Consider the following 13,995-nt stretch of genomic DNA (forward strand, 5'->3'; position numbering starts at 1 on the left):
GTGTAACATCATGGGAAAGTCAAAGAAATCAGCCAAGATATCAGGAAGAGAATTGTGGACTTGCTCAAGTCTGGTTCGTCCTTGGTGCAATTTCCAGGTACCTGAAGGTGCCACATTCATCTGTTCAAACAGTCATATGCCAAGTATAATCACTATGAGAATGTCCAGCCATCAGACCACTCAGGAAGGAGAAGGCTTCTGTATCACAGAGAACCCAGAGAACCCAGCATGAACGTGCTTTGGTCCGAAATGTGTATATCAACCTAAAAACAAAAGAAAAACACCTTGTGAAGATGCTGCCTGAAGCTTGTAAGAGTGAAGGTGTTTGTCATTATCCATAGTGAAGTGAGTACTGTCCCGACATGGGCTGAAAGACCACTCTGCAGGAAGAAGCAATTACTCCAAAAGAAACATAAGGCCAGATTAGTTTGCAAATGCACACAGCGACAAAGATCTTAATTTTAGAGACATGTCATGTGGTCTGATGAAACTAAAACTGAACTGTATTTGACCAACGTTGGGGAAATTCCACTATTGCAATGGACAGTTTAAAAACAGCAAGAGAATAGAAATAGGAATTCAAAAGTCAATATAAAAAACTATTAGAAAATAGACTGAAAGCCTTAGTATGTACATTTTTATCTCCACAATAGACAAAAATAAAAGCATGTTTCTTTCATTTTGGTTGTTTATTGCACTGAAAAACATGTGTCCTTACTGTGTGTGGGTTTGCATCTTCACAAACCTGACCAGGAGGAGAGCATCTGCTTGTTTGGAAATGTTCTTTTGGCTATAATATTTCACAGTATGATATAAAACTTATCTATTGTCAGGAAGAATGTTCCAAAGTATGGTTTAAATGTTCTATTTGGTTCCTCTTCCCACTTTGAGTAAAGCCCGCCTCACACTACAGGATTTTTTAGTCTTAAACGATTTTTAAACATGCAATAAAAAGCTCAGACCACAGACAGAAAAAATTCCAGAAACAGGACCGAAATGTGTCCCCAGATGTGAGGTCAAATCAAATCAAAAATAGCTCCTGATAACATTTATAATGATGATTTATTATTAATTACAAAAACATTGGAACATTTATTCATGTTATAATTTGGTATTTTGGTTCTCAAGATGATTACCTAATCAAAAAGCAGAATGATTCTCTCATGAGTCTCTCATTTAGGTTGCCAGTGTCAATGCTGAAATCCATCTGACTTGAATCTAAAAATGCTCTCTCTGATCTGAGTCGTCACTACCGTTTACTGTACAAAGAAGTGGGCTAAGTGAATGTGACGATGCCCATAGTGTTCGACTCTAGTCAACTGAATCTCATCAAAGCCAGCTGTTATGGTGCGAATTTGGAGCCAACCCCACATGTGATACCAACGAATTATAATTACAGCGAGTCAAATACTTTCACATAGGGCCAATTTGACAGTTAGAGCTACGTGTATCTATCTTTTAAAAAAACATATCTCAGAATTATGTAACAGATTAAAATCTAAATTATCATTTTATTACAGAAACAAATATTGTATCCCAATAAATTATAGAAAAGAAATAGAGCAAGCAACCTTCCTCTCTGACACTGGATTATGGGGATGTGGTGTACATGCAGATTTCAGCCTCTACTTTGAAACCACTGGATCCACTATTTCACTCTGCCCTTCGTATTATTATAGGTGATGGGGTTGAAACCCATCACTGTATTCTCTACGAAAATATGGGTTGGCCATCACTCTCTGTTTGAAGAGAACAGCACTGTATGAAATTTATCTACGGACTACTTAGTCATTGATACTGGAAGATTTAATACCAGATCACATGACTACATAAGGCTAAGGACTAGCCACAGCAAAAATGAGATGGGAAAGTTGTTCCTGTTTTGCTTCAGAAAAATGAAATATACTCCAAGCAAAACTGGATACGTTGGTGACACAGTCGCAATTTAATAATCTGGTAACAAACTTCTATAAACACACACCTGCACCTGTTTTTAATGTTTTATATGGACTTGTATAATTGTTTGTTTTGTTTGTTTTTTTCTTTCTATCTTGACTGTATTTTAAACATGAAAATGAAAAAGAGAGCCCAAGTGCTCTCATTTGGTTCCCCTGTACAAATAAAGATAAATGAATGGGAATGAGCACAGGAGAAGTCTGGAGTTTTACCCATGATGCAAGAAAACTGGCAAAATGTGAATGGACAAAAATACAACTTAATTTCCCTGGGATCCAGAATGCACACTTCTCCAATACTTTACAAAGATGTGAGTCTGGTCACCAGTGAGTCTCCTGATGTTCAGATGGGTGTAAGTGACATGTGGAGTAGCCAATGGACATGCATGGTTCATATTTATCAAAACAAATATGGCTGCTTATGAAAAGAAAAGAAAGGAAAAACATAATCAAATCAATGACCGAAGCATTAAACTGAAGTGAGTTATTCAGAGTGACTAGTGTCACCTTCTGACAACAGTATAACCAAATTTTAGCTATTTTAAATGTGTAAAGCTACACAGTACTCTCCTTCCTACTGCCATGCTCCCGTCTCCTCTGTCCATCCTCCCTGTCAAAGCCGGACTTCAGCTTATTCATTCTCATGCAAATGCCCCATGGCTGTAGAATGTTCCGTACGGGGGGAGGGTACTTACTGGAAACTTTCTTTGTGAGGCCCAAGGCCCCCAAAAAGTTCTCAGGACCTGAACAAAACCAAAGCGGGGCCCTCCAGCACCAAGATGGCCCCTACAGCGCACCCACAAAGCATTCTGGGGGCCAAGACATCCCAAGCCTGGCTGCAGCTGTACAGTAGAAGTGCCAGAGATGGAGGGAGGGGTCTGGAGAAGTGGGTGAGGAGAGTAGGTGAGCTCTGACGCCCACGGGTGCTTCGGGTGTAACAGTGCACAGTGCAACATGTGCCTGGGATTAGGGCATTTCAGTGTGGATTAAACGTGTGGAGAAGGGAGCAGAGCAGACCAGGAGCAGCGCGTCCATGGTCTCACTGAGCCGGTATGTAAACACTCACTTTTGGGAACAATAATAACAAATGCAGAAGTTTACTGTGCAACTATTGATACTTTGCAGCTGATGTCGTCAACATTCCCTGGAAGTGTGATGCTACTGTAGATACTGCTTTTGGCTGAAACTTTGTTACTCAAGTTAAATTTAATCTATGTTAAAGCAAACACAATCTAAATCAGTTCTTAGATTAAAGAACTGATTTAGTTGGAACTACAACAGGTGCTCTTAAACAAGTCTCTCGCACATAATTACAATCATTAGTCATTACAATTATAATTAGGCAACAGTTTTTAGTCAATCTCACCTTTTTTGTTCAAAATCAAACTCCTAAACATGGCCATGAATACTCGTATTGATCACAGGCTCCTGAATATGTGCTTTTTAAATCAATTTTTTCTTGAGTTTTCAGACAATCTTAAAACTTTTTCACAGTGTTTGCAATGTCTGCATTGTGTCTTCATGGTAACTGCTGAACATTCCACCATAGAGATACGTGTAGAACACCTCCAGTCACTGCAAAATTATATTATATTATATTATCTGGTCAACAGAGCACTATCTTCATGGGCTCCCATGCAACGGCAACTCACAGTTCTGTCCTTGAGTCTGAGCAACAATGTACACTATTGTATTCTGTGTCTGCATTTTACTGGTATTCACCATTATTAACTTTAGCATTAGTAAATCCACATAAAAGTGTAATAGTGTAATAGTAAGACCTAAATGTGGATACTTTATAAGCTCAAGATCATTCTAAAGCTGTTCAGGAAAGGTTCACTTCTGTTCTGTGAATGTGATTTTTTTAGTATCGATACCTGCTCAAATGAGTGTCGATACTAGTTTTTGTCTCAATTGAGATCTGATTTTCAATATTTTTGACAACCCTAGTTCAATTATCACTGAGTTTTTAATGTTCAAATTTTATTATGTTTTATATGATTATATTTTAACAGGTTAAACATAAGAAAATCTTTGTTTGGGTCAGTGCATGGTTCCTGTTGTACAAAAACATGCATAAATACATTGTATATACACAGCTATGCAAGATATTAAGGGAAGACATTGCACATGAATTTTAGAAATTTGAATTTTAGATTTTTTTTGTAGTTTTGTAGTACCAAAAGATGAACTATGTAATTTTGTCTGGTGGTCAGTCTGATATCTGTTTGTCTCCATGGCGATGTTACTGGTTTGCTTGGAATGTTCAGCAGTTTAGCAATAAACATATATCTTGCAGTTAGTAAGTGTTTTATTGCCCAAAACAGGTTATGTTTCATTCACACATGTTTAACACACAAACCCTGCACATTTAGGCTGAGCTCTTCTCTCAAACAGGAAACACTCTATTCCACCTTGTGATGCCATGTGTCACGTGCTCCACTGTGTTTTTAAACTCCACACACCTTCACTAGAATCATTTGGATGATTTCAGCCCTGGAATTGGACTACTGAACAAAAGATAAAAGATAAAAAGTAGCTGTTAATTTGAAAACTATCACTTCATGGCATCACAAGGTGGTACGGAGCATTTTGAACTTTAGAGATGTAGACAGACTAATAATGCAGGATTATTCAAACATGTGTGAATGAAACAAAACACAACTCCAGATATGTTTTTGAGGAGATAACATCATTATAACATGGCTTAAAGCTCACCGGAGTCAATTTTGCATAATATAGGACCTTTGATCAAAGTATTCAGTATTATGTAACTAATAAATTTTTAAAGTATTCTTCCCATCACTGACACTCCAATGAGGATGTCAGTTGTCTCATCAACAGTAGTGCTAAAAGTCATTTGGAACTGAGTATGGCAATGTTTCAGAGGTCGGAGGGCGTAGCCCGGGTTCCTGTTCAGATTTAGGATCAAATGTGAAAGGTCACGTGAAGACAAACCCAGCCATCACCATGACAACTGACCCTAACAGTAACACAGTGGTGAGACTGGCTACAGCTACTGTTCCTTTGTCCCATTGTGAGTGTTACATAACCACCGCCTCTGAGTGTCAAAGCAGCCAAAAACAACTTAATATATTTTGTTTTGTTTGTTCTGAAAAGTTGAATTTTATATGTCCAAGCCCTCTCGGAGCCTCCACTAAGAAGGCTTTAAATATGGGAAGAAGGCTTTAAATACTCAGCTCCCCTACGTCACCCATGCTCCCACACGACATTTTTCCATAACTATATAAAACATGATACTGTACACAGCAACTTAACAAATCTGATGCAATGTGTAGTAGTTTCATTAGCAGAATGTACGCACAAGGGGGGGGGGGGGGGGGGGGGGACTCAGAGCATCAAAAACAAAGTGAAACTTATAAAATGTGTTAATACGTTGATTTCAATGAATGTAGCATTTTCAAAACAATAAAAGGTGATCTAAGTTAGCAGTTAATAACCTCTCTTAAAAATGAGCTTAGTTATAGAATATTGAATACCTTCATTTAAAGAACTGTATATAAAACTTTTCTTATTTTAAAATCCAAAAACATGACCCATCTTTGTCCCCAGATACAAAGTAAACATGTTCAAATTAGATCTTGATTACAAAACATTGGACATGGTGGTTTAGTTATTTACGTTATAATTTGGTGTTCTGGTTTCCAAGACGATTATCCAATCAGAAAGCAGAATGAGCCTCACAGGAGTCTCTCATTTGCATTGCCAGTTTCAATGCTGAAATCCAGTTGGTTTAAACCTAAAAGGAGTTTCTCTGATCTTAATCGTCATTACCTGAACCCCAATATATTCAGCCAATCATTAATCAGCCTCTGAGTGATTGTCCTCTATCTGCAGGTTAAGACTCTGGCAACCCAGGTTCAGTTGTGACTGTAATACTTAACAGTAAAAGTGCAGGCTACATATAGTTCCTGTAAAATATATTTTGAAACAAATTCCGTAACATGGGCCCCTTAGAGCACTGTATTATGAATGCTTAGAATATCCTACTACTCCTTAAGCTGTATTATAGAGGATAAAAACAACGTTATGGTTGTTACACTGTATTGCATTTTTTAAAGGTGCTATACCTGATTTTTACTGTATTTATAATGTGAAAAACAGAACATTTAAGACATTTTCAAGTGGTCCAGAGTTATTTCTGTGTTATTTTATGCATTCTGAGCATCATAATTATTCACTGAAATTAGTTCAGAAGCACTTTTCACAACTTTCAGAGGCCCGAGCATTCTTGCGGTGACAGTAAAGCTAAAAAACAACTAGCATGCTAACCCACACTTACTGATTATCAGACATTAAAATGCTGTATAATCAGAAGCAGGCACACAGGTGGTGTATTCTGACCTCAAAAGCTGCTCATACAATATATCTGTACTGGGGCAAGACACATTTTGCTGAAATACATGGAAAAAACAGGCACAGGGCCTTTAATACTAGTCTGAATGTGTATTTTTAGAGTTAGTTACTTCCCGACATTGTCTACCGAGTGAGCAGTAATACTGAAACTCTTAAAGACAAGACATCACATGATGTTTAGATCCTCAAAATTTTTGCTCAAGCCTAGATTTGGAAAGTACCACCTTTTATTGATGTGGAGAAATTTTTGCCTGATCCAGAAAACCTCTCCACAGAGCTGACCTGTACCTTGGCCTGGTGTCACTACAACCTGCTTCTCTTCAAGGAAAATCAACAATGCCATACCGTGGAACATTACAGACAAGAAAATAACATATTAATAGAGGCATGCAGATGACCAACCCTCTGTCATGAAAGTTACATAGTGCACCTTTAATAGATAACCACCAAAATGGCCATAGTGAGTCAGTTGAAGGACTACAAAACAATTTCACTACTTAGCTCCTTTACTCTCAAATTATAGAGTTGAAAGGAGTGTGAGCATGTATTCATAACTTAAATGTGTGAACAAAACAATATAATGGCTTATTGTACCTTGGTAAAAAATATTTTTTAACATATTTTTAGCATAATGCCCCCTTTGTCGATAGATGTAGCCAAGTTGGACACTGCATTTGTTGAAGTACATAGGACAGGTTTTCATGTTTTTCTAATTCTGACTTGGTTTGGTGGGATAGTACCTGTTCTAAATATTTATCATAGTTTTACATCAGTTAAGTAGCAGTTTGTGGAAAAAAGTTGACAAGAAAAGTACAAATTACAGGAAGTTCTGGTATGTTTTAAAAAAGAATCCTTCTACCCATGTCATCAACACAGAAAACTCCATCCAAAGACAATTTACACACAAAGTAAGGCATTTTTTTCTGGCAGTTAAAACCTTAATTTAACAAAATAACAGTGATGTTATTTATGTTTATTGGTCTAATCATTAACAACTGACAAGTTTTGGGTCTTAACATCATGGTTGCTAGGCAGGGCCGGCCCTAACTTTCAGGGGGCCCTAAGATGAATTTGTCTCTGGGGCCTCTGACAGCGGATTCCTCCTGGCTCAGCTATTGGTGATTCACCTTTGACAACATTATGACTCTGCTCTCATCACCTTGACCAATTGTTTTTGTATTCATATGACCAACATCAGACTTAAAACATCCAGAATGTCACAACCACCATAGTCACAAGAACAGTAGACAAACATATAAGGGGAGTCAGGTTTTTTTTTAATTCTAGACATTTATTCTTAATTTCTGGCGGACTTAATGTGTTCCAGTTGACGACAGTGGGCTTAAATTTACATTATAAAGGGTCCTTGCACCGGTGTAAATACATAGCTGCCCTCACTTATGCCTGTCTTAAAAACAAATATAGGCAGCAGTTGATATTTTGCTACTATAGCTATCAAAAGTAATTGTTTTAGAGGGATATTTAGGCTGCTGTAAACACACAAGCCCTGTGCCCAATAAAACTTGATATATTATATTATTTTCAATATAAATGTATGGGCTCTTGGGGGCCAGGAAGCCAGGAAGTAAACCAGGAAGTAAAACTATAAACTTCACAAATATTTAAAAACTAGGGAAAAAAAATTGTTTTTACCTATAATATGCACTTTAATCTGTCAGCTCATCTTTGTCACCTGACTCTCCATTAGCTGTGCTCTCTTCCTCTTCTGTCCCTCCTCAGCTCCAAGATGTTCCAGCTTCTCCAGGGCCACCTCCCCCCGGCCGGACAACGTGCCCGCAAAACCACCCGCCTGGTCTCCAAAGATGGCCGCTGCAACATCGAGTACGACAACAGCGCCCGCCTGGCCTTCCTAGTGGACATGTGGACCACAGTTGTCGAAATACGTTGGAGGTTCGTCCTACTCCTTTTCATCATCTCCTTCACAGGCAGCTGGTTCATCTTCAGTCTTCTGTGGTACTGGATCGCCAAGAGCAATGGAGACCTAGCAAGCCAAAACCGCACAATTGGACACGTTCGATGTATAGACAACGTAAATGGACTCACCACCGCTTTCCTATACTCCCTGGAAACGCAAACTACTATTGGATACGGAGGACGCGCTTTGACGGGCAACTGCGCTGGTACCGTAGCCCTCATCATGGTTCAGTCTCTCGTGGGAGTCTTCATCAATTGCTTTATGTGCGGTGTCATCTTAGCCAAAATCTCGCTACCCAAAAAACGTGCAAAAACTGTGACGTTCAGCAATACCGCTGTTATTTGCCTGAAAAAAGGCCGACTGTGCCTCCTGATCAGGGTAGCCAATCTTCGGAAGACGTTGCTAATCGGGAGTCACATTTACGGAAAACTCGTACGGACTTCGTTAACGCCGGATGAAGAGGCGATTATTCTAGACCAGGTGGATGTAGACTTCGCAGTTGACGCAGGAAAAGATAACCTGTTTTTTGTTTGCCCATTGACCCTGTACCATGTGATCGACAGGTCCAGTCCCTTTTACGAACTTTCCTCAGATAGCCTCCCGCAGCAGGATTTCGAATTGGTAGTTTTCCTCGACGGGACTGCAGAATCGACTAGCTCTTCCTGTCAGGTCCGCACTTCCTACGTCCCTCAGGAGATACAATGGGGGCACACTTTTTCGCCAATCATCTCCAAAACCAAAACCGGGAAGTATTGTGTAGATTTTTCAAACTTTTCCAAGAGCGTTCCGGTGAGCACGCCCCACTGTGCACTTTGCTTCAGCGCGGAAGTGGAGCAGAGGAATACCAACTGCCTTAGTGAACAAAATCTCACCAACCACACCAAGCTAGGCATTGACAACCTTGGATTTCAAGTGATAGAGGTGGACACGGAAACAGCAGACATTACCAAGATGTAACGCAATATACATGTCCATTTAGGAAAGAAATCTAATTGGGATTTTTCAGATAAGCATTGTGATTGTAATTACATTTGTGATTTATATTTTAAAGGGCCCATATTACACTGTTTTCTGATCTGTGTTATAATGTTTTCTCACCACAAACAGACCTGGAGTTTGTGTTTGTTTTGCACTTTTTTGGCTGATCAAGTTTGTCTGAAAGTGTGATCTAAAATGCTCCTAAAATTGTAACTATATGCTGAGTATTTACTATTTAGCATTAGTAAAGCAGTGTCCACCAGGAATCTGACCAGAACTGAAGAAGCAGCTTGGATGAGCAGCAAAACATCTTCACTCCTACAACGTTTTGTTCAGTTGACATTATATTTTTCTTTTGCTATGGATCAGACCTGGACGAGAAATTTAGCATTAGTATTTTTCATGCCTGTTTTTTAGGGCAGCAGTTCTTGTACTTGTAATTGAGCACATTATTAGTGTAACTAATTAGTGTAACCATGTAACTGTACTTTTACTTGAGTACAAAATTTTAATACCGTTTCCACCACTGTTTATTTTAACATCTCACTTTTGTGTTCTCTAGATGTCTTCCCTCTAAGAAGTTATTTTAAGTGCTCTTGTGTGTGAGACAAATTCCTCTCAGGGCAATAAAAGTTTCATTCATTCCAACATGAAAAAATAATCACACTGGATTTTAGTGTAAAAAAAAGCTCTGTGAAATATCTCCCTTAAAATGGGTCCCAGAAAGCAAGATCAGGAAAAATAGGAACCGTAACCATACCACTGATGGCCACACCAGTCCCCTCTTCCCCACTGTACCATAGTCTGTATACATAAGTGGACATAGCTAACCCGCTAGCCGCCACATTCCACATAGGAAGTGAGCATGGGAGAAACTGCAATACATCCAGAATTCTGCCACCTGCTTCCTCACCTACATCCTCACCTACATCTGCTCCAAAGACCACATCTATTCATGGATTTCACGCTATGAGAACCATCCTCCGTGGTCATAGCAATTAAGCAATTCAAATTATAATATGGTGTCTTTTGAATGGGGAAAGGTCCTCCTTCCTTCTAATCAGGAAGGAAACCCATGAATTTTTGTTTTTGCACCCGAGTATAAAATAAATCTAGGTATAAATCAGAATTAGTGAAACCAAGAGAAAATATTTAAACATTTAGAAGGTATGTCACGGGCCGCATTAGATCAATTAGAATGTCTTATCTGTCCCTTGGGCCACAAGTTAAATAGGCCTGACCTAGGCTTTGTCAGGACTACCTTAGCTTGAGGATTTTACCTAAACCATGTTCCTAGACTTGGTATATTAAAAATTTTTGCCTTGAGTTGATGATTTAGATGGTACATTAGTCACCCTGGGTCACGCTAAATTGAGTGATGATGAAGTGACCATGCTTGATCAAGAACAGGGCGTTCAGGATGTTTCATTTCTCCTTTTCATGGCATCAGTTTTTTGGGTTGTTTTTTTTTCTAAAAAAAATGAGGAGTAAAGATGAGGAAGTACATTTAAGTGTTACATGGTTTATGCTTTTAAAGGTAAACCATGGAACTTATCTGATGGAAGGCCCACCACCTACTTGTTTCCATGGAGATGTTATTGCTTGGCCTGGAAGGTTCCACAGTATGGTATTATTGGATTGTGCTAACTGTGATGTTACGTTTGAGTCCATCAACTGAAAAAATAAATAAATAATAGATTAAATAAAAGAATGAACATGTTTACAATTTCCTCTTTTTTGCAACAATACATCTCACTTTAAAAATAAATTGCAGTCATTTAAAGTTAACAAGGATATAGCACAGATCTATGGCTATAACAGTAACAGAAAGTGGACAAAGGAGGTTGAAGTAAGAAGCTAGGCTATGCAAAGCTAGCTTTTGCAGTGGCCGGCACTTAGTGAGATATACACACAGGTAATCCTGTGTTATGTTAGATTATTACTGCATCATTTACATACCTGACACAGTTTGCAGTTAAACATGACATTTTGAAAGGTAAGTGTCTCTTGTTTGATGAACAAATGGAAAAAAGCTGCAAATCAGATGTGATCCCTTAATAACTCTACTTGTCTCCATGGAGAAACGTCACATCTGTTCAGAGACGGCCCAACTCACTGTTTTTTTTTTTCACAGTCTTTTTCAAAATAAATGAGGTTAATGCCATACTGCAAGTGACAAATCTCCCACCAGAAAAGTTACAATGTGCAACTTTTAAATCAGTCACTAGCAAAACAATCAGGTGCAACACTGGAGCACATTTTTATTGGAGATTTCTTTAAAAAATGGTGGATCATCCAAGGAGTTCTAATGTCGTTTGTCTTCTGTCTGAGAGTTTGATCATAGATTTAAATTGTGGGCCTATTTGCAGTCACAAAACTGTAGAAGAAGCCCGTCCTCATTTTTGGACCAAGTTGAACATAATTCCATCTGTGGTGTGAGAGGTCATCTTCAATAACGTGGAAAGACAAAAGGGCACGTGGGTTCTACTCAGGTGACTGGAGCAGTAATAAGCAGACACACGTTTGATTTAATGCGATGTCATTTTGTAACTTCAGAATGCAGCCGAAGTGACAGAGGCAGCAGAGAGGACGTCTGTGGGAGGGACAGCAGTAAAGTGGATTAGTAAATAAGAGTCAGCCCTTCCTCATTGAGGCCAGACCCTGTGCTTTCACTGGGACTGAGTGAGCCTCTCTCTGTACGTTCTTCTGCTGTAGTTGACTGGACCGCCACAAAGTGACCAGCACAAAGTGACTGCCATAAAGTGACCAGAGCAAATTGAAAAGTGACCAGCACTGCTCCAACAGCATCAGGTAAGCCTGCTTTGTACCTGTGTCCCCCTCCTCTGTGCTCTAGTCCCTACGCAGGGGCTCTCAGCTTTAGGTTCCACAAGTCAAACACATGGAGGACATGAAGGGTTACACTGATGGAGTAAAGAATAGAGATAGTTTAAACTGAATTGGATGACATTGTTCTAGATTAGGTCAGAGAATCCTTCGTAACATCACAATGTTATACATTTATACATTTACAAACATTACATAGAAAGTCTGGTATGTCTTGCATAATAGTTTTGGCACTTTTAGTAATTTTCAGTACAGAGATCTTTTTATTTAACATGTCTAAAACAGATATGTCTAAAATTCTAAAATGATGTTAATAGTAAATAAGGCAAGGCCATTGGTCATTAATATTTGGATTTAGCAAAGATTACTTTAGAGGTACTAGGGTCCTGGGATTCAGAAGTTATTCAGCATTCAATTTGAAGAGTTGTAGATTATTATCAATTTGAGTGGTGAAATAATGAGAAGTATTATGCAATTGATTGAATGTATTGGGATCACAAGACTGTCCTTGAGGGCGAGCCATCCTCAGACAGATGACATTGTGTGGAGCTGCAGGGCCCAATCAGGGGAGAATCTAATTTTCGACTGATCACACTGCAGATGGGTCCTGGACAAGCGCAGTCTAACTGTGTGTCTGGGTAAGTGCTTTCACGTGTGAGCAGACGGAGGTGGTTATCAGACCCGGCCTGAGCCAGGCTGGATCAGGTTTGGACCAGGCTGTGTGAGATCATATGATCCTGAACAATGGCACAGATCAGAATAAGTGTGTGCTGTGTATTAACAGTACTGTAGTGTGATCAGACTCAGCTTTACAGTGACCTAGGAACAGGTTTTAAAGATGCACTATTTGATTCCTGTTGGTTAACTTTGAAGTGGATTGGTACAGTCTAAAAGTGTTTCCACTGTCTACAGTGGTAGGCTGATTGGAGGAACTATATCCCAAAGCGGTACAGTCCTCTTTGGCTCCAGGGCCACTTGAAGGTGCTGTAACCTGGCTGTTGACTGGGATGTTTTCAGATGCTTAAGAAACATCTGTACTACTCAAACTAGAAATAACTCTCATAACAGTTTAACAAATAACTTCAAATCCAAAACAATTTAGGCAAATTACTTATTGGAAAAAATTGACTGTACTAGTAATGAAAGCACTACTGAGCCCAATGTTACTGAAAATGCTTTCAGTCAGCAGACATGTGCTTTCTCCTTTCTCCTTTAAAATGGTCAGCCTGGCTGATGTACAACAGGGAATAGCCTTCAATAATAGTGCTGGTCCAGATGGTACTGAAGCCAAGTTTATTAAGCTTGTTATCATGTTACCATATTTTCTCTGGTGTTGACAATAATATGTTAATGGTGCTTTATTTATCAACCTTACTAAAGATTTTGATATGGTAGACTGTGGGGAAGCTGGCCTGATATGGTCAAAGTAGGAGGCAGACTCAGAAAAATGTATTACAGGCCACCTTGGAAAAAGAGTGCATATTTACATAAAGTAAGATGCTTAACTAAAACAAAAGCAACAGAAATTAAGAAACTAAGGAGAAGAAAATAAAAACCTCATATGCCTCATATAACCTCATATACCCAGCTAGCTGATTCTCCCTGACTTGCCCTGCTTATATACCCTCTCAACCAGAAGCACCTCCCCCAGGTAAACACCATTTACTTCACAGGTATAGTAGGTACAACTTTGGCAGGATCTTATCATACACTGCAGACTTATGAGGGCCTAAATCCCTTTAACTCAAAGTGTTTAAAATAAAACTATAAATACTTAAACACTGAAACATATACACAAAGACACTGAAACAAACAACAGAGAGTCAAGTAAGACTACCTGGATGTATTAAACTGAACTGACTAAATATAACCAAATAAAATATTTTTGAAGTAACAGGTGATTAA

General features: G+C 38.9%; 1 protein-coding gene across 1 annotated transcript; it reads left to right on the forward strand.

The window, feature by feature from the left end:
• Window positions 1-2,965: 2,965 nt before the first annotated feature.
• On the forward strand, window positions 2,966-9,225 carry kcnj1b (potassium inwardly rectifying channel subfamily J member 1b). The gene is made up of 2 exons (XM_033978800.2): window positions 2,966-3,005; window positions 8,073-9,225. Exons 1-2 carry the CDS (start codon window positions 2,989-2,991, stop codon window positions 9,223-9,225), a joined length of 1,170 nt encoding a protein of 389 aa, XP_033834691.2. The 5' UTR covers window positions 2,966-2,988.
• The last annotated feature ends 4,770 nt before the right edge of the window (window positions 9,226-13,995 follow it).

The sequence above is a fragment of the Periophthalmus magnuspinnatus genome, chromosome 14, assembly GCF_009829125.3.
Source record: "Periophthalmus magnuspinnatus isolate fPerMag1 chromosome 14, fPerMag1.2.pri, whole genome shotgun sequence".
In the NCBI taxonomy this organism is placed as follows: Eukaryota; Metazoa; Chordata; class Actinopteri; order Gobiiformes; family Gobiidae; genus Periophthalmus; species Periophthalmus magnuspinnatus.